The 21338-nt window shown below is 48.5% G+C and overlaps 1 protein-coding gene across 2 annotated transcripts in view; it reads right to left on the reverse strand.

Annotated features, from left to right (window-relative positions):
* LOC119970237 (FERM and PDZ domain-containing protein 1) overlaps positions 1-21338 on the reverse strand; it is a 178421-nt gene that overhangs the window by 9464 nt on the left and 147619 nt on the right. For both annotated transcript variants that reach the window (XM_038804525.1, XM_038804526.1), the window contains 2 exons: positions 20410-20554; positions 5961-6806 (listed from right to left, as the gene is read on the reverse strand). In XM_038804525.1, coding sequence (XP_038660453.1) covers positions 5961-6806; positions 20410-20554 — 991 coding nt within the window. The remainder of the gene's footprint in view (positions 1-5960; positions 6807-20409; positions 20555-21338) is intronic.

Below are 21338 nucleotides of genomic sequence, written 5' to 3' on the forward strand. Positions count from 1 at the left end.
CCACCCAATATCACATGGCTCTCTGTTCACAAACCAATCTCCATCCATGTTAATATATTACCCCAACTTATGTTGCACGTTAACCTCTTGTGTGGTGCCTGATCAAATGCCTTTGGAATTACAAGTATACTACATCTAATGGCTCCCCTTTATGTACTCTTACCAGTTACATCTTAAAAATTATTCTAATAAATTAGTCCAACATGATTTCCCTTTTGTAAATACATCATGATGCTGTCTGATAACTGTGCAGACATTGCTGCTGTGAAACGGAAAGGAGCCATAGATGGCAGGCAGTCCAGGGTCTACGTGGACCTCAGTCTGAATTCAGAGAAAGGAAACAGTGCAGGGGGTATGCAGCAGGAGTAATCATTGGAAGCATGGTGTACCCCACCATGCAGAGTGGGACAAGGGCTGTGTGCTTCAAACTAAAAATGCGCAGCTTGGTGTACAGGACAGTCCTACAGCTCTTGTCCCTGGGTGTGGTGGGCTCTGCATCGAGCTGCTGAGGGTATGGTGATGGTCACAGGGGGCAGCTGCAGACTGCAGATTGGGAACACGTAATTCAGTGGGGAGGGGGTACGTGAAGCATTGATTGAGGGGCCGGGGGAATCCCTGTAAATGATGGTGAACACAGCCACCAGTCTCCATGTGGTATGAGCACCTCGCAGGTTATGGGCTCGGTGGGGGAGTGTGTCATTGTCCACAATGACAGGATCCAGTGTTAGTGGGGAAAGCTGCGTGAGGATCCAGATAAATTTGAGGCAAGCGGACACAGTGAAAATGAAATGAAATGAAAATCGCTTATTGTCACGAGTAGGCTTCAATGAAGTTACTGTGAAAAGCCCCTAGTCGCCACATTCCGGCGCCTGTCCGGGGAGGCTGGTACGGGAATCGAACCGTGCTGCTGGCCTGCTTGGTCTGCTTTAAAAGCCAGCGATTTAGCCGAGTGAGCTAAGAGGGAGAAAGGATCGAACACCGTCCCATAATAAAGGTGCAGCACCACCATCTCAACACTCAGGTAAAATGGCATCTTCCAAGATTGAAAGTAAGATCGGTTCTGTGTGGGAGGTATATGATGAAGTATGGGAGGACAGCTAAGCTGGACCCTGGGGTGCCGTCTTGAAACATATACTTGCTGGTGCTGCTACATTGGACAGGGCCCGGGTCAATTGCACAGGACACAGAGCCTGTTGCCCAGGAAGCAAGTGCAAGCCAGATTTCTAATTTTGGGATTTAAAGGGACAGGCAAAACTCAATAGGCTCCATCAAGTTTTGAAAAGCTGCACCATAGAAGACAGGATTGCAGTGAAAAACAGGTGGGTTGGAGACAGTGATATGATTGTACTGGACTGGTGTTCAAATATGTCGACAAGACCTTTGAACCTGCCAGCTGATGGCAGGCAGACGAATCAGCTGCCAACCTGCCCGACAGGTGGTTTGGAAGGGTACATGCCTGGGCATAATTAATGAGGTCCTAAGCACTGAATCTGGAGCACTGCCATTCTGGTCAACAGGGAAAGAGCTGTCGAAGCCATCCGCCACCGCACTTAGTCTCAAAAACAGTGAATTCTGCCCTTTGCGCGTATCTTCAGAAATGAAGAAACAATGCACACATTATAGTTCAGGAGGAGAATGTGAAATATTTGATAACACAAACATGGTGAGAGAGGAAATATTGGCAGCTTTGAAAGGGATAAAATACAAGCTCAGAATGTATGGGAAGGAAGGGAAGAAATATTATTTTCCAATCCACTCTGGCTACAGGAGTAATAGGGAAAAATGGGAGGGTTACTAACATTGCATCATTGTCTAAAAAGGGAGCAAGGTATCAATCAAATAATTACAGACAAGTCGTAGCTTAAACCTGGTGGTGGGCCAATTATTGAAACAAATTGTGAGGGACAATATAAATCATCATTAAAAAGGCACAAGGTATTCAAGGACAATCAGTAGGGACTTGTTAAGGGAAGGTTGCGCCTGAATAACTTAATTAATTTTTTGAGGAGGTAACAAGGAGTGTGGATGTGGAGTGAACATTTGATGTAGCAAAGCTTGTAGGATGGAAATGTAAGTGGCAAGTTAGATCCAAAACTGGCTTTATGGCAAGGGTCAAAGGGCAAGGGTCAATGGATGATTTTGCGACTGAGCCAATTTCCAGTGGAGTTCTCCAGTGCTCAGTACTGGATCCCTTGCTTTTCATGGTTTGCATCAATTAATTCAACTTAAATGCAGGGGGGGCATGGATTGAGAAATCTGTAAATGTTGGAAAATTGATCGACTGATCATGAGAAAAAGGCCTGTAGACAAGCAGAAAGATATAGAACATAGAACAGTACAGCACAGAACAGGCCCTTCGGCCCTCAATGTTGTGCCGAGCCATGATCACCCTACTCAAACCCACGTATCCACCCTATACCCGTAAACCAACAACCCCCCCTTAACCTTACTTTTATTAGGACACTACGGGCAATTTATCATGGCCAATCCACCTAACCCGCACATCTTTGGACTGTGGGAGGAAACCGGAGCACCCGGAGGAAACCCACGCACACAGGGGGAGGACGTGCAGACTCCACACAGACAGTGACCCAGCCGGGAATCGAACCTGGGACCCTGGAGCTGTGAAGCATTTATGCTAACCACCATGCTACCCTGCTGCCCCTATCAATGGACTGGATAAGTGGCAGAAAAATGGCAAATGGAATTCAATCCAGATAAATGTGGGGTAATGCATTTGGGGAAGGCAAAGACAATACACCATAAATGGTAAACATTAAGAACTTTGGAGCAACAAAGAGCCTTTGGAATGAATTCCCATGGACCCCTTAAAGTAGCAAGTTAAATAGGTAAAGTGATTAAAAAGGCACATGTGATACATTACTCACCAAAGCATAAAATATAAGAGCAGGAAGATTATACTATAACGTTTTAAATTGTAGATCACAGCTCGAATACTGGATCCAGTTTTGGTCACTTCATTACACTAGGCTAGAGAGGGTACAAAGAAGACTGATGAGGATTTTGCAATGTTAGAGAAAGTTCGTAATGGGGAGCAGCAAAGGGCGATAATCATCATATTTCACAAGTATCAGGATTGGGAGAGGATCCTGCGTTGGGCTTGGCAGACCAAAGCGAGCAGTTGGGAAGGACAGAGAATACGGGTACACCAAGACATTGGGGCAGACCTGGCAAAGCGCAGGGCCGAGTTTAACCAAGCAAAATCGATCCTGTATAAGAACAGATAAAATTTGGGATGTTATTCCCAACCAGGCTCAAGGTGACATTCCAGAACAAAGAATGTTATTTCACCACCCTGACAGAGGCGGACAGGTTTGTGTGGGTGAATGGCCTAGACAAAAGGCAGAAAAAGCAGTGATGAGGAAGATGTAGAGAGAGAAAAGAGAAAGAAATGTGATGGGCATGAACAATGCTCGTGCGGGACAGAACTGCCTCGCTTTGAGCAAGAACACTAGCTGACGGGAAGGAAGGGGCGAGGGCAGCGGAGCACAGGAAAGGGGACGAGGAGATGGAGAGGATGGCAATGGATCAGGCATTAGGAAGGGGAAAAATCAGCCCCAGGAGGAGGGCAACCACACTAGCAGGGAAAGCTGGCACCATGAAAGCAAGGGGGGCCACGTCAGATCATCTGGAGGGGAGGGAGCTTCTGAAGGGTGGGGGGTGGCTGGACCATAGGGACAGGGAAGGGGAAGGTAGGGGGGGGTGAATAGGGAGGGGGGCACGGGGGGAGGGGGGAGGATAGAAAGGGAGACAGAGGAGTGAAGGAGGGCCACAGGGGGAACATAATGATAAGGAAGAGAAGGGTTCTAGATTAGATTCAGCAGGTCAGGTTCAGGTTGATGTCACAAGATGGTACAGTAAACAGCCACTTTGGAGGGCCCCTGTACAAAGGGAAACTCCGGAGTGCAGGGGCCCGGTCTCATGGCAGCACGATAGCACAGTGGTTGGCACTGTTGCTTCACAGCTCCAGGGTCCCAGGTTCGATTCCCGGCTTGGGTCAGTCTCTGTGGAGTCTGCACGTTCTCCCCGTGTCTACATGAGTTTCCTCCGGGTGCTCCGGTTTCCTCCCACAAGTCCTGAAAGATATCCACGTTAGGTGAATTGGACATTCTGAATTCTCCCTCTGTGTACCCGAACAATTGCCAGAAAGTGGTGACTAGGGGCTTTTCACAGTAACTTCATTGCAGCGTTAATGTAAGCCTACTTGTGACAATAATAAAGATTACTATAGTTCTAAAAAATAGGAGGAAGAATTAGTGACTGAATTAGTTTGGGGACTCTGGAGCGAAGCATTGATCAGGGTCAACTCCACCTACTCCTGCGCAAGCAGCTAAAATGTATTATGCAGCTTCTATGTATCTATAACTTTGAATATATGCAAAAGGCAGTTGGATATAGCACTTGGGGAAAATGGGATCAAAGGCTATGGGGAGAAAGCAGGATTAGGCTATTGAATTGGATGATCAGCCATGATCGTAATGAATAGCGGAGCAGGTTAGAAGAGCCAAAAGGCCTCCCCATGCTCCTATATTCTATGTATCTAAGTGGTGCACAGAGCACACCTGACAAGAATCCGAATGAGCAGGTTCTTCCCAGAGGTGGAGGACAAATGTAAACCGTGCCAGGGAGGCCCAATCAACCACGCCCACATGTTCAGCGCGTTCCCCAGACTTGTTGGGATGGACAGCCTTCTTCGAGGCAATGTCCAGGGTTGTGGGGGTGAGGGTGGAGCCATGCCCGAGAGTGACAATCTTTGGGTTTTGTACCATCAAGAACTTCATATGGGGAAGTGGGCCGATGCCATTGCATTTCCTTCCCTAATCGCCCGCCAGAGAATCCTGCTCAGCTGGTGATCAGCAGCACCACCCACAGCTGCAGACTGCCTGGCAGACCTGGTGGAATTTCTCCATCTGGAAAAGATCAAATACACCATCTGAGGGTCAGACAATGGCTTCCACAAAGTGTGGGGGTCATTCATCAGCCTGTTCCAAGACCTGTTTGGAGCCAACAACGGATAGAATGCACTGGTGAGGTCGCACTTAGACTCATTTCCTGCACTAACAAGCTCAGTTTGAACCCCCAACAAAGTCTCCGGACCCTCCAACAGCCTCCGGACCTCTGTAATGCCCTATTTTACCAAATAGCAGGTTTTTGAGCCACTCGCACCCCACCTCAATAAAAGCATTTTCAGGGTGGCTCTGCCAGGGTGCCCAGGTGGCACTTCTGGGGTGCCAGGCTACCACTACCACTGTGCCTGGGTGGCATCAGGGTGCCAGGGTACTACCCTGTCCAAAGCCCGACCACCCAGGGGCCCTTGGTTGCCTGGGAGACCATCTGCAGTGCTGTTACGCCTGATCCAAGCACCCGGGGAGGGCAAGACACAGATCGCCATGCCTCCCGAGATCTCCTCACGAGAGATTTGCTGGCCTTGTTGCATCCCGAGTTAGGCACGATGAGGCCTTTAGATCGCACTCAGATCTTTCAGTCACCATTTAGAAATTTCAATTTTTATTCCCAGTCTAATATAATTTTCTTAAATTACATTATCTGTTTATTCCTCTTGAAATTTAATGACTTTACCAGGGACTAATTAGTCACCACATTAGAAGGTTGGTTATTCTCAGATAAGATCCATGTTTTGAGTTTGATTCTTTTTTCAAATTAGTGTGTGGAGGGCTTCAGTAACTTCAGCTTTACCTCCTTTAATTCAGATCCTTCACAATTCCCAAACTCAGTGCATGTCCCTCAATAGTGTCACTATTGAAAGAAGTAGTAACATATGAAGCAAATAAAAATAGACATTAAAATATTTGTAGTTAATCATAATTCTTAATTTTTTTATAAAAGAGTTTAAATATACTTCCTGTTTCAAATCAATTTGCTATGTGGAGTATGTGAAGCTGAATAGATAATTGAATGTCAACATCACTCAGACCTACCTGCTTCAGCACCATTGAATCTGAAGTCAACCGGACATTCAATCTCAGTAAATCTTTCTGCTGCATCAAAAAACTCATCATCAGAACTACTGTCCTGAAAGCCAGGGGGAGGGTCCAGAATAGGGATAGTTAGAACCTCACTGGATAGATCCCCATCAGCAGCTGGAAGAGGAATTGCTGGTAACTCGGTGACCAGGCCGTGACTTATCGAACTCCAAGACATGCTCCCTTGTACGTGGCTCCCACTGACATCATTGGGAGACTGGCTGCATCTTTCCGTGGTGCAAGAGTTCTCACTTTGGCTGAAGTCGGATGAAGAGCACGTCACCTGCTTGTTTGTATTACTGGTACAGTCCTCAGTGAGGGTCTGGATGGAGGCCAGAGAGTCTGCTGAATGCTGATGAAGGCTGACGTTAAATTCCACCATACAGTGCTTCTTTGTAGCTGACTCACTTTCACTCTCTCCTGTGACAGAATCTTTGTCATCTTCTTCAGAAAGCTCACTGTACGATTGGGGATATGATGTGCTGCTCGCTGAAGTCTCCGTTTGCAGTTCCCCCATTGAGTTGGAAGAACAGCTTCTTTCATAAGTGATTCCTTCCTGACTTGTTGTTTCATCGTTCAGGTCAGACACATCCCCTGTGCTACAACTGGTCTCTTCTTGCACATCCTCCCTTAAGCAGTCACTGTCTGTAGCCTCACTTTCTGAGTTCTCAATATCCTCGTCTTCTTCAGTCAGAGGCTGGATGAATCCGTTTCTCATTTTGCGCAGCTCTACTGACATGTCCAATGATGAGTCAATGTCTGATGATGACTCAGAATCGCTTAATCCTCGTGCCTCATCACCTGCACAATGGGAAGGTTACATTTAATGTCAGAGGAGGTAGCCAGTTAAAAATTATTTAAAGACTGAATCCTGCCATCTTCAATACTTTCTATGCATAGAAACAAAATTGAAATTAATTTTTGAACCATTCCTTTCTGTCTGTTTTAAATATTTTAGTTGAACATTTTTGGTTGGTTGGGTGGTAATTTCTTCAGAACTATTGCTGTCTGGGAGGAGTTAGTGTGTAAGAAATTATCCCAATGTCCAGCCTTTAACTGGGAGAGCTTCAATAATTATGTCACGTCAACTGACCGTGTTAATTCAGCTCCTTCACACCACTCAAATTCAATTCATGTCCCAGGTAGGTCCATCGCTCACTATATAAAATAAAATGTGTAACTTTTAAAGTTAATAAAAGTTGATACAAAAACAAATTAGAAGCTAATCCTGGGGTGGGATTCTCCCATCCCGCGGCAGGGTGTCCACGCCGCCGTAAACAACGTTGCGTTTTACGACGACGTGAACGGGCCGCTGCCAGGAGTAATTCTGGCCCCTACAGGAGGCCAGCACGGGCCGGAGATTCGGTGGGCTGGCCGCGTAGAACGGCCCGCGACCAGCGCTGCGCCAACCCGCCGGCGCCAATGGCGCCGATTCTCCGCTCTGCAGAACGTTTTGTGTTTCCTTGGTATCATGTTCAGAGAGCACCTCTTTGCCCGGTCGTGGGGGATTCTCCAGCCCAGCCAAGGGCTGGGAGGATCCTGCCCCTGATTCCTGATAAATGTTTGATTTTTGAAAGTTGTCCTGATTCTGAGATTCCTTCAATAATCTTTCTAGACTGCTCCTATATTTCCTAGGGACACACATCATAAAATCATAAAATGGATGTTCCTACATCTTGGAACATTGATAAATCGTATCGGTAGTTAACATTGACACTAAGTTCAGGGTGAGTAAAGCTAATATTAGCCACGTCAGAACAATGATTGTGGTCTATCTTTCTCAGACTCACTTCAGTTTGCTGCTACTGGCATGGTTCTGTGACAGCAACATGTTCAAACTAATGTGAGTTTATTTTCCATCAGAACTTCACTGCAAAGGGGCAATCTCTGAACATGATACCAAGGAAACATAAAATGTTCTACAGAATTTTAAAAAAAAATTTAAGTGCCCAATTCATTTTTTTTTCCAATTAAGGGGCAATTTAGCGTGGCCAATCCACCTACCCTACACATCTTTTTGGTTGTGGGGGTGAAACCCACACAAACACGGGGTGAATGTGCAAACTCCACACGGACAGTGACCCAGAGCCAGGATCGAACCTGGGACCTCGGCGCCGTGAGGCAACAGGGCTAACCCACTGCACCACCGTGCTGCCCAGATGTTCTGCAGAATTGATCTGTCGAATGAAGGGATTGCCATTGGAATGAAAGTTGTCCATATTGGTTTTGTGTTCTGGGTGATTTAGATCCCTGCTATATTTTGGCTACAATTCTTACAGACATTAAATGGTCTGTATCTGGTAAGCAGTCTTTTGGAGTTTGACAGAAGTGTTGCCCTAACACTCCTCCTCTCTTTTACACTGTGTCTCTACTGAATGGGTGAATCATGCACAACATCAGGAAATGTACATTTAAACTGAAGACTTAAGTATCAAGTGGCAAAAGTTACCAGATGCCCCTTTGCACTCAGGAAATGGACTGATTCTAAAGCAAATAGAAAAAGAGTACAAACGCGAATGATGGAATCTATAATATAAATGGATAGTTCTGGGAATGCACAATAGATCTATCAGCATCTGAAAAGAAAGAAAAAGACTGGCCATTGACATGTAGATGCAAATGAAATTCTGATGAAGCTAATTCACCAGCTGTGTATTTTTAGTATCTCCTGATTCTAAAATAACAGGTTTTCATTTAGTACTTTGACAACATGAACTGGTTATTTTCGGTTTTGATGCGTCTGGAATTAAAATAATCCACCAGTTACCATCAGGAGATTTGGTTCATGTGTTTCAGAAACCCGTGTAGAATTAGTATTTAAATAATAAATTATGACAGGATTGTGTTGGGACACTTTATCTTGTGACCGTGCAGTTCAGGTGATACCCAAATGCTGGATTTAGATCTGCAGTCATAATCTCAGCTTTAGTTCAAAGGGACCGGTAGGTTCAAGCCCCACTTTAGAAACTTAAGTCTAGGCTGGCAATTCAGTGCTGTATTGTTGGAGGTGTTTTCTTCCGTATGAGATATTAGACTGCTGGTCCACGTCCCCCTCAGATGGATATAGTAGGGGCAGCACAGTAGCACAGTGGATATCACTGTTGCTTCACAGCGCCAGGGTCCCACGTTCAATTCCCCGCTGGGTCACTGTCTGTGCGGCGTCGGCACGTTCTCCCTGTGTCTGCATGGGTTTCCTCCGGATGCTCCGGTTTCCTCCCACAAGTCCCGAAAGACGTGCTGTTAGGTAATTTGGGCATTCTGAATTCTCTCTCCGTGTACCCGAACAGGCGCGGAGTGTGGCGACCAGGGGATTTGCACAGTAACGTCATTGCAATGTTAATGTAAGCCTACTTGTGACACTAATAAAGATAATTATTATGAATGATTTCCTAACTCAGTGTTCTTAGATAATTAATTTGCCACAGGTGTGGCTAAGGTACCCCTTGTTTAACCATGCACACTAACTTTAATAGAAAATGGGCTTCATTCTCTCATTCCCCCAGCCTCATGTTTCTTGGCAGCGAGCCATTCGCTGGGAGCGGGATTCTCTCTTCCTGCCATTTAAAAAAAAAATTTAGAGCACCCAATTCTATGTTGTCCAATTAAGGGGCAATTTAGCGTGGCCAATCCACATACCTTGCACATCTTTGGGTTGTGGGGGGGTGAGACCAAGCAGACAAGGGAGAATGTCAAAACTCCACACGGGCATCGACCTGGGGCTGGGCCTATTAACGGGTATCAGTAAATTTCACTATTATGTTTATTACCACGGAATGAAAATGGGGAGACACTGAAATATGAACAAGAATCTCGGGAGGATCGACATCTTCACCGTCTGCACTCTCCCTGCCAATGACAGGGGGAGCACATCCCGGGCGAAATTCTCCAACCCCCAGCAGGGTCGGAGAATCGCCCGGGGCCGTCGAAAATCCCGCCCCCGCCATGGCAGAAATTCTCCGCCACCCGGGAATTGGCGGGGGCGCCGATCGGCGAGACCCCTGCGGCGATTCTCCGGCCCGCGATGGGCCGAAGTCCCACCGCTGGGAGCCCTCTCCCGCCGCCGAGGTTTGAACCACCTCTAGTGGCGGCGGGAGCGGCGGCACGAGCGGGCCCCCGGGGTCCTGGGGGGGGCGCGGGTCGATCGGACCACGGGGGGTGCCCCCACGGTGGCCAGGCCCGCGATCGGGGGCCACCGATCAGCCGGCGGGCCAGTGCCTTGGGGGCACTCTTTCTCCTCCGCCGCCGCCACAGCCTCCACCATGGCGGAAGCGGAAGAGAATCCCCCAGCGCGCATGCGCCGGTGGTGACGTCACCACCGGCGCATGCGCGAACCGGCGAAGGCCTTTCGGCCGGCGCCAGGCGCCGGGCCTGAAAGGCCGCTGGTGCCGGTTTTGGCGCCAGTCGGCGTGGTGCCAACCGCTCCGGCGCGGGCCTAGCCCCCAAAGTGGTTGGCGCCACTCCCCTACGCCGGGGCCCCCCGCCCCGCCGGGTAGGGGAGAATGCCGCCCCCCATCTCTGGAACTCATCCCTTACTTGCTCCACCAACCAGGACAATTTAGCTAATGCAACTTACCCCAGTCTCGCGTTACCAGCCTGAACGGCAGCCCCCTCAGCCTACTCTCCTGACCGCTCACCCACACTACCCACATCTCACTCTTTGCCATGTTCAATTTATATCCTGAGAACCGACCAAATTCCCTCAGGATTTCCATGATTCCATCCATCCGCTATTGGGTCAGACACGTATAACAGCAGGTCATCCGTGTATAACGAGACTTTATATTCCACTCCCCCCTGGAGCAGCCCTTTCCAATCCCTTGAAGCTCTCAGAGCAATTGCCTGCGGCTCTATAGCCAGTGCAAACAGCAGTGGGGAGAGGGGGCATTCCTGTCTAGTCCCGCGGTGCAGTCTGAAGTAGTCAGATGTCGTCCTGTTCGTCCTCACACTAGCCTCTGGGGCGTGATATAGTAGCCTAACCCAGTCAATGAATCCCACCCCGAACCCAAAACATCCCAGCACCTCCCAAATATAGTTCCACTCAACCCGGTTGAAAGCCTTTTCGGCATCCATTGCTACCACTACCTCTGCCTCCCTGCTCTCCGGGGGCATCATAATCACATTGTGCAGCCTCCTTAGATTGGCCACCAGTTGCCTGCCCTTTACGAACCCGGTTTGGTCCTCCGCAATCACGTCTGGTACACAGTCCTCAATTCTAGACGTCAAGATCTTGGCCAGTAACTTAGCGTTTGCGTTAATCAAAGAGATCGGCCTGTAGGACCCACATGCCTCCGGGTCTATCCCGTTTCAATACAAGCGAGATAGTGGCCTGCGACATCGTTGGGGATAAGACCCCTCCGTTTCTTGCCTCGTTGAACACCCTGACCAGCACTATCTCGGAGAACTTTTTATAAAACTCCACCGGGAATCTGTCCGGCCCCGGGGCTTTACCCGACTGCATGACCTTCAGGCCCCCCAGTACTTCTTCGGTCCTGATCGGGACCCCCAGCCCGTCTACCAACCCCCTACCTACTCTTGAGAAGGTCAGTCTGTCCAAAAAGCACCTCATCCCCTCTGGTCGCGTGGGGGGTTCCGAGGTGTACAGCTTGGTATAAAAGTCCCTAAACACCTGTTCAGTCCTACCGGGTCCCCCACCAGGTTTCCCTCCCCGTCGACTACCTTTCCTATTTCCCTCGCCGCTTCTCTCTTTCCTGGTTGTTTTGCAAGCATTCTGCTGGCCTTCTCCTCATGCTCGATTATCGCGCCCTTTGCCCTTCTAAGCTGCTCTACGGCCTTCCCTGTAGTCAGCACCCCAAACTCGGCCTGCAGCCTCTGTCATTTCCTAAGTAACTCTGGCCTCGGGGACTCCGCATAGCTCCTGTCCGTCCGTAAAATTTCCTTAACCAGTCGGTCCGTTTCTGCCTTGTCTGTCATGTCCTTATGGGCCCGGATTGAAATCAGCTCCCCTCTCACCACTACCTTCAGTGCCTCCCAGAGCATCGCTGCTGAGACTTCTCCAGTATCATTTACTTCAGGTAATTATGCATTCATTTCCTCAGCCTCTCACACACCACCTCGTCCGCCGGCAACCCAACTTCCAGCCTCCATTGTGGGCGCTAAAAGCTATCTTTGCAAATCTGCAGATCAACCCAATGCGGAGCATGGTCCGAGATGGTAATTGCCGAATATTCTGCACCCGTCATCCCTGTCAGCAAATCCCTGCTCATGATAAAGAAATCGATTCGGGAAAACACCTTGTGGACATGAGAATAGAACGAAAACTCCTTCGCCGACGGCCGACTAAATCTCCATGGGTCAGCTCCCCCCATTTGCTTCATGAACCCTCTCAGTTCCTTTGCCATCGCTGGAACCCTACCCGTTTTTGAGCACGACCGATCCAGGCCAGGATCAAGAGCTGTGTTAAAGTCCCCACCCATGATCAGTTTGCGTGAGTCCAAGTCAGGGATCTTCCCCAGCAACCTCTTAACAAAATCTACGTCATCCTAATTAGGGGCATATATGTTGACCAGGACTACTCTCACCCCCTCAAGCTTACCCCTAACCATAACAAATTTGCAACCCCCATCCGCCACTGTGCCCTCCACCTCAAATTGGACCCGCCTGTTGATCAAGATTGCAACCTCCTGGTCTTAGTGTTGAGCCCCGAATGGAAGACCTGACTAATCCAGCCCTTCCTTAATCTGACCCGGTCAGCCAATTTCAGATGAGTCTCCTGAAGCATGACTGTGTCTGCCTTCAAAACCCGCAAATGCGCGAACACACGCGCCCTCTTGGTGATTGATTCCAGGTGATCAGCCTGGTCGGGGGGGGCACCTCACAGCCCCCCCCCCCCGCCCTTTGCCGATCAACCATCTCCTTTCTTTGGCCAGCCCCCAAGCCATGTGTTGCACTTCTTCTGGCCCGCCTCCTGGCTCCTCCACCCCTGACCTCCTCACTGTTACCATGCCCAATTTCCAACATCGTCAGCAGACCTACTGGTCCTCGTGCGTAATCCACAGTTGCGCCGGATAGAGCAGCCCAAATTTCACCTGCTTCTCATATAAAATCTCTTTGACTTGCCTGTAGCCTGCCCACCTTCTGGCCACCTCTGCACTTAGGTCTTGGTAAACCCGTAGGGTACTATTGCCCCAGTTGCAGCTCCGCGTGCTCTTGGCACATTGAAGAACCCGCTCCTTATCCAGGAACCTGTGGAACCGGACCATCATCACCCTCGCCACGGCTGCCTCACCTGCGCTCTGTGTGCCCTGTCCACCTCCGGCGGGTGAGGAACATCTTGTTCCCCAGCAGCTTCTGGAACAGATCTGCCACATACACAGCAGCATCCAGCCCCTCAGCCCCCTCTGCCGGCGTGATCTGTTGTCCAGGTCCTCCAACCTTTCCAGGAGCATTTTCCGTTGGTCTCTCAACCTTCGAATCTCCATGTCTGCCACCATTTGAAAGTCCGCCTGCTCCTCCACCGTCTTCTCCAGCTCCTGGATCTTCTCAGCCTGGGCATCCAGCCTTTTATCCATTCGGTCAAACGATTTCTGGAGCAGTTCCAAATGATCACTTTTCAGTGCTAGGAAGTCCTCCTGCATAACCTGCAACAGGTGCTCCATTGTCGGCTGAGCTGGCGGTGTCCGGGTCTAGATAACGGCCATATTGGTTTCACTCACAGCCTCCCCTTTGCCCTTGCTTCTCCACTTCTTCAGCTGTTTGCAATCCTTCCTACTTCTTAGTTCCATACACCTCTGTATGGATTCAGTGCCTGCGTGCTATTACTTTCCAATTCAGCACTTAAAAGCGCAAAAAAGTCAGGGGAAAAGGTCCAAAAGTCTGAACGGAGTGGGAGCCAAGTGTGCGACTTACTCCCTCATAGCCACCACCGGAAACAAAAGAGGGGGATACTTGAGCAGAGCCGGGGAGAGGGCGGGCTGGCGCTGCCAAACTTTAGTAACTAGTACTGGGTGGCGAATATAGCCCTGATCAGGAAGTGGGTGGTGGGGTAGGGGTTGGCATGGAGCGTATGGAGGCGGCTTCGTGCAAGGGCACCAGTTTGGGGGCGTTGGTAACGGTGCCTCTGCCATCCCCACCGGCACGGTACTCCAGCAGCCCCGTGGTGGTGGCGGCCCTGAGAGTTTGGGGGCAATGGAGGAGACATGTGGGAGCAGTGGGAACATCAGTTTGGTCTCCAATCTGTAATAACCACCGGTTTGTCCCGGGATGTATGGATGGGGGGTTCCGGAAATGGCACAGAGCAGGGATTGAGAGGATGGGGGATATGTTTACAGAGGGGAGCTTTCCGAGTATGAGGGCGCTGGAGGAGAAGTTTGGATTGGCGAGGGGAAACAAATTCAGGTACCTGCAGGTGCGGGGCTTCCTACGTTGACAGGTTTCAACCTTCCTGCTCCTACCACCAAGGGGGATACAGGACAGAGTAGTTTTCAGGGGGTGGGTGGGAGAAGGGAGCGTCTCGGTATGGGGTCAGAGGAGACACAGACCGAGGAGCTGAAGCGCAAGTGGGAGGAAGAGTTAGGAGGAGAGATAGAGGATGGTCTATGGGCAGACGCATTGAGTAGAGTCAAAGCGTCCGCAACATGTGCCAGGCTCAGCCTGATATAATTCAAAGTAATTCACTGGGCTCACATGACAGTGGCCCGGATGAGCAGATTCTTTGGGGTAGAAGACAGGTGTGCAAGGTGTGCGGGAGGACCAGCGAACCATGTCCACATGTTCTGGGCATGTCCGAAGCTTAGGAGATTTTGGCAGGGGTTTGCAGATGTCATGTCCACGGTGTTAAAAACAAGGGTGGCACCGAGTCCAGAAGTGGCGATTTTCGGAGTGTCGGAAGACCCGAGAATCCAGGAGGACAATGAGGCAGACATTCTGGCCTTTATTCCCTGGTAGCCCGGAGATGGATATTATTAGCTTGGAGGGACTCAAAGCCCCCAAAGCCGGAGACTTGGCTATCTGACATGGCTCGCTTTCTCTGTTTGGAAAAAATCAAGTTCGCCTTGAGAGGGTCAATGTTAGGGTTCGCCGACATCTTTGCGGAAAATTAATCGTCAGCAGAAGGGGGTGGGGGTTAGTTTAGCTTAGAGTAGGGAGTTAATAAAGGTGGGATCTGTAAGGGAGGAAGACGGCTTTTGCACTATGTTTATAGATTCATGTACATTGTTTATTTTGTTGTAAAACCAGAAATACCTCAATAAAATGTTTATTAAACAAAAAGGTGGAAGCGCAGGAAAAAATTATCCAGGAATTGGAGAAAGCATTGACAGACCAGAGCGACAGGATTGTCGCCCTGGAGGCAGGAGTCAAAACGTTGGTGGCAGCCCAGTGAAGGGGAAAGTTGAGGATCAAGTGAACAGGTCCCAAAGTCAGAACATTCAAATTGTGGGCCTGCCAGAGGGGATCGAGGGCAGGGACCCAATGGGCTATGTCGCCCAAATGCTGGCAACCTAGTCGGGAAAGACAGCTTCCCCAACCCCCCGGAGATCGACAGAGCACCCAGGTCACTCCGGCCTAAACCCAAGGCAGGGGAACGACCGAGGGCGATCATCGCAAAGCTACATCGATACCAGGATCGTGAGAGGATCCTGGGGTGGGCGAGACAAACCATGGCGAGTACCCGGGAAGGGCACAAAATCTGGGCATATGAGGTCATTGGGGCGGACATGGCAAAACGCAGTGCCCCCTAACAAAGGGAAACCCCAGAGTGCAGGGGTGCATCCACCAGGTAAGTATGGTTGATCCCACAGGAAGGGGGGACAAAACCCCTACCAGGATTATCACCTGGAATGTTAGGGAACTTCACAGCCCAGTAAAAGGATCCAGAGTCTTCGGCAACTTAAGAAGGTTGAAAGCTGACATAGTCTTCCTGCAAGAGACACCTGAGGGAGAAGGACCGACTGCGGGTAAGGAAGGCCTGGGTGGGACAGACGTATACTCATGTTATGGGACAAGGGCTAGGTGAATGTCCATACTGATCAGCAAGAGGATACAGCAACAAGGACGGTTATGGACCTAGGGGGACAGTACATCATGGTCAGCGGAGTCCTGGATGGGACACCAGTAGTTCTGGTAAACATGTACGCGCCCAACTGGGATGACATAGATTTCATTAAAAAGACCATGGCGGAAATGCCCGACATCGACACACATCAACTGATCATGAGGGGAAACTTTAACTGTGTACAGGAACCACTGACGGACCAGTCAAACCCCAAAACGGGAAAAGACAGGCATGGCTAGGGAACTGGGAACTTTCATGGAGCAGATGGGTAGCAGTGGACCCATGGCGTTTCCTACACCAGTAAGAAGAAATTTTTGTTCTTTTAGCCAGTGCACAAAGTATATACACAGATTGACTTATTTGCAGTGGGGAAATTGTGCTTCCAGAAATAATAAGGGTGAAATACTCCACCATAGTCATCTCCGACCACGCTCCACATTACATGGATGTGAGGTTGGAGATAGGCCATGCCCAATGCCCTGCATCGAGGTTGGACACGGGCCTCTTGGCCAACAAGGTCTTCTGCCAGAAAATATTACAGGCCATAGGCGAGTACATCACTAACAACCAGAACGGGGAATTCTCACCTTCCACGTTCTAGGAGGCACTGAAGGTGCTGTTTGGGGGAGAGATTATAGCCTGCAAGGCACCCTTCCTCCAACGCTAACACAGACCACAATATTGCTGATACACAAAAATGGCAAAGACCCGATGGAATGCGGGTCATATAGACCCATTTCGCTGCTCAATGTAAACACAAAGATACTCGCAAAAGTCCTGGCTAAGAGACTGGAGAACTGCACACCAGAGGTGCTCGCAGAGGACCAGGCAAGCTTTGTCAAGGGTAGACAGCTAACTGCTGAATGTAATAATGACCCCCATCTGAGAGAAAACACCAGAGGTGATCGTCTCCCCTGGACGCAGAAAAGGCCTTCGACAGAGTCAAATGGAAGTACCTCATTGAGGTATTATGACCCCATGGCGAGCGTTCAGACTAACACCACCAGCTCTGAATACTTCTAGCTGCACTGAGGCACAGGGCAGGGATGTTCGCCCTGGCAATCAAACTCCTAGCGATCGTTCTGCGAAACGTGAAAGACTGGAAGGGCATCCGAAGAGGGGGGCAGAGAGCACAGAGTCTCACTCTATGGAGATGACCTGCCCCTCTAGATCTTGGACCGCCGAATTTCATGAAAGTAATCATGAAGCTCCTGGAAGAATTTGAGGCTTTATCAGGCTACAAACTCAACCTGGGCAAGATTGAGGCATTCCCGGTGAACCCAAGATGGGGAGGGGCAGAGCGGGGGGATCTACCATTCAAACTAGCCCAAAGCAAATTCTGCTACCTGGGGATCCAGGTAGCCCACGACTGGACACGGATCCACAAGTGAAATCTGACCAGTCTGGCGGAGGAAGTCATAAAGACCAACAGAGATGGGATGCACTCCCGCTTTCCCTGGCGGGGACAGTACAGGATGGAAACAGGATGGGGTGACGCTAGCAGTCAAGGACATTACATAGGGGACAGACTCACGACCCTAGACAAACTAACGGAAGAATTGGAGCTATCAACAGGATTGGAGCTCCGGTACCTTCAAATCAAATCAAACACTTTGTCCACAAGGAGACAACGAGGTACCCAAGGGCCCCGAGAGACACTCTACTGGATGAATTACTAACCCCAGACAGGAAGGGGAGAGGGAAGATTTTCAAACATATGGGATTGGCCAGCCTGGATTATTTTTTAAAACTCACCCTTACAGCCTGTGAGCTTTGCTTGCTGGAGCTGGACTTCCAAGGGAGATTCAATGGAGTGTTTTTGTAGAAAAACTAAAATACCTTCCCAGCTATCAGGAAGCTCAAATCTTTGCCCTAACTCGGCACAGATCCAGGTTGGAACATGAAGCCTTGTCATCTACATGGGCTGTGCTACAGTGAACACATTAGGCGACTGAGCTGAGGAGGGCAGTCCTATTCCTGTCTGCCTTTTACTTTCTTTGCCCCCCTTGTGCCAATGATTGTTTTGGAATGTAATATTATTCACTGTCGGCCAATTCACTCGACTGATGCTACTGAAGAAAGAAATAATTCCAATTAATGAGCAACCGTCACATCCTTAGGATTTCACAGCCAACTAATTGTTTTAAAGGTTGGGCACATTTTGAATTGTAGGAAAATGCAGAAACCAAATTTATGCAAAGCAGGTTTTTCTCAACCAGCAATGAAATAAGTGAACAGTTAATCTGCTTTAGTTCAGGGATAAATCTTGGACCACTTATCAATAGAAACTCTTGCTCTTCTTCGAATAAAGCCATGGGATTTCCTACCGCTGCCGAAATGGGAATATCTCATCTGAAAGACTGTTCCTCTGAATGTACAGCACTCCCTCAGTTCTGCGCAGGAGTGCCAGTTTAGATTTGGGCTCAAGTGATACTCGAAACCATAACTTTCACAGAGTGAAAAGCTGCCAGTCAGCCAAGTGGCAGGGGATAAGACATCACACTCTAGTTTTTATAAAATATATATAGATATCCTCATGGCTAATTATGAGAACTTTAAAAACTGGACAAGGACCTTTTAAAATGGCTGAAGCTATGTCTGCCTGTAACCTTGAACAAAAGAATCTACCATGGCTATATCGCAGAAACGTCCACCTCGTTTTCTTTGAAAAAACACTGATGACCCCTGTGAACTGCAGAGACCAGATTCAAAGAGAACTACACAAAGGCGATCTGCATTTCATAAGCAAGGCCTGGCCAACTGGAGTCTATTTGCCTGCTCGGACAAAAGATCGCACATGTCCTTTTCAAGTCTTATTGGTAGGAATATTTAACAATCTCATGGACCCAGTCAAAGGAAATTTACCCTTTGTCAGAGCTAGAGTGGAGAGATGGGAGTCATACAGGTAGAGCAATATTAAGAAGGCTGATGGAATGCTATCTTTTCTTGCAAGAGGAATCAAATAAAAAAGTACAGATGTAATGCTTCAGCCATACAGAGCACTGATGAGACCACATCTCGAATACTGTGTGTAGTTTTGATCTCCTTATTTAAGGAAAAATATAAATGTGTTGGCGACAGGTCAGAGGAGATTTACCTGGAATGAGAAAAGGTTGGGCAGATTGTGCTTGTTTCCACTGGAGTTCAGAAGAGTGAGGGGTGACTTGATTGAAGTATATAAGATCCTGAATGATCTTGACAAGCTGGACGTGGAAAGGATGTTTTATCCTTTGTGGGTGTGTCCGGAACCATGGGGCACTGGTTTAAAATTAGGAGTCACCCTTTTAGGAAAGAGCTGAGGAAAATTTCTTTCTCTCAGATGGTTATGAGGCTTTGAACTCTCTGCCTCAGAAGGCAGTGGAGGTAGGATCATTGAATATTTTTAAGGAGGAGGTAGATAGATTATTGTTGTCAAGGGAATCAAAGGTTATCAGGGGGTACATGGGAATATAGAACCTGAAACAAAAACAGACCAGCCATCATCTTATCGAATGGTGGATCAGGCTCAAGGGCAGAATGGCCTACTTCTACTTCTATTTCCCATGTTCGTATGTGACATGAACCTCTAGCTGGTGGAAGCAATTATATTACCTTGCTGTACTGTAAACTCAGCCTGCCATTTTACCATTGACAAGAAAATGGACTCTGCCTAAATTGAATACCTGGTTCCTTCTACACTGTTTCTTCTGGAGCCTCTGTACCATTGCGTACTAGATGGATTCATCTCTGTGTGCCTATTTTCTCATGTGAAGTCAACTCCACTGGAAAAGTTTGAATTATACAGCATAAGTTCTCAACTTGCTGGCCTCTGTGATGGAATACCTCATTTGATTTTGAATCTGGACTCTGGTCTCAACTGAAACAATAATTGTTTTCTCTGTGGTCTTTGCCCCGTCAGTCTTTCTCTATCCTTCTTTTACTGTATGAATGCACAGGGGGGGCACCTCCTCCTGTGTTTTAAGTGTGTGCAAATATATTTAACCCTTTGAGTTCACCCTATCATGTGTTTGTCGTGGAGTTATTAATAGAAATTGGGTCACACCAAATCCAAGGGGTTGGGAAATATGCCGCCACTTAAAAAGGGGAAGCAAATCAAAACTTTCTGTTCACGGACATGTGGCGAGAGGAGAAATTACAGCTGCATAAATTAAAACCCCTCCTGTCCGTAACACAAGATTGCCGGTAACTACGGTGATCAGCCTCTGTATACATTGAAAACATCCCTCCTTCAAATTTTCAGCGCTGACAAAAAGCATAAGAAAGATAGTTCTGTCAGAGGCAGTGACAATGAAAACAAAATTCACATTTGGAAGTGTACTTTCTTGGGCAAAAAGAATGACGCGAATAAAACTGGAATTCCTGATTATAAATAAACAATAACCAAAGTATTACCTTCTTCACTTATAAGCGTCTGACTTTGATAACTGTTAGGCCAGGTGAAGATTGGCTCTGTGGAGTTCACATACAGCTTGTGATATCCAGCAATCAAGCACACAAGGTCTTTGGCATGGTGAGATTCCAGTAACAATGTTAGGGACTGTAAATAGAAGCACACCATCAGTAATTGAACTCTTAACCCAGCCATAGACTTCAACTGGTATCAACTCTTTCATTTTAACATTATTGGCCTAGAATTTGCAGAACATAGAACATAGAACAGTACAGCACAAAACAGGCCCTTCGGCCCTCGATGTTGTGCCGAGCAATGATCACCCTACTCAAACCCACGTATCCACCCTATACCCGTAACCCAACAACCCCCCCTTAACCTTACATTTTAGGACACTACGGGCAATTTAGCATGGCCAATCCACCTAACCCGCACATCTTTGGACTGTGGGAGGAAACCGGAGCACCCGGAGGAAACCCACGCACACACGGGGAGGACGTGCAGACTCCACACAGACAGTGACCCAGCCGGGAATCGAACCTGGGACCCTGGAGCTGTGAAGCATTTATGCTAACCACCATGCTACCGTGCTGCCCATCCTCACACACATGCACAAACTTAACTTCACACACGCAGATCCTTCACACTCATCCTAACATACACACACAAACTCATCCTCACACTCAATCATCCTCACACACTCAACCTCACACACTGAACCTCACAGACACACACATTCATTGTCAGACACACACTCATAGTCACACACACTCATCCTCACATACTCAGCCTCACATACACACACACATATTCATCCTCACACACTCACCCTCACATACTCACCCTCACACATGCACAAATTCGTCCTCTCACACACAGATCCTCACACTGTCATCCTAACATACACACACAAACTCATCCTCACACACAA

Source organism: Scyliorhinus canicula, chromosome 8, assembly GCF_902713615.1.
Source record: "Scyliorhinus canicula chromosome 8, sScyCan1.1, whole genome shotgun sequence".
Classification (NCBI taxonomy): domain Eukaryota; kingdom Metazoa; phylum Chordata; class Chondrichthyes; order Carcharhiniformes; family Scyliorhinidae; genus Scyliorhinus; species Scyliorhinus canicula.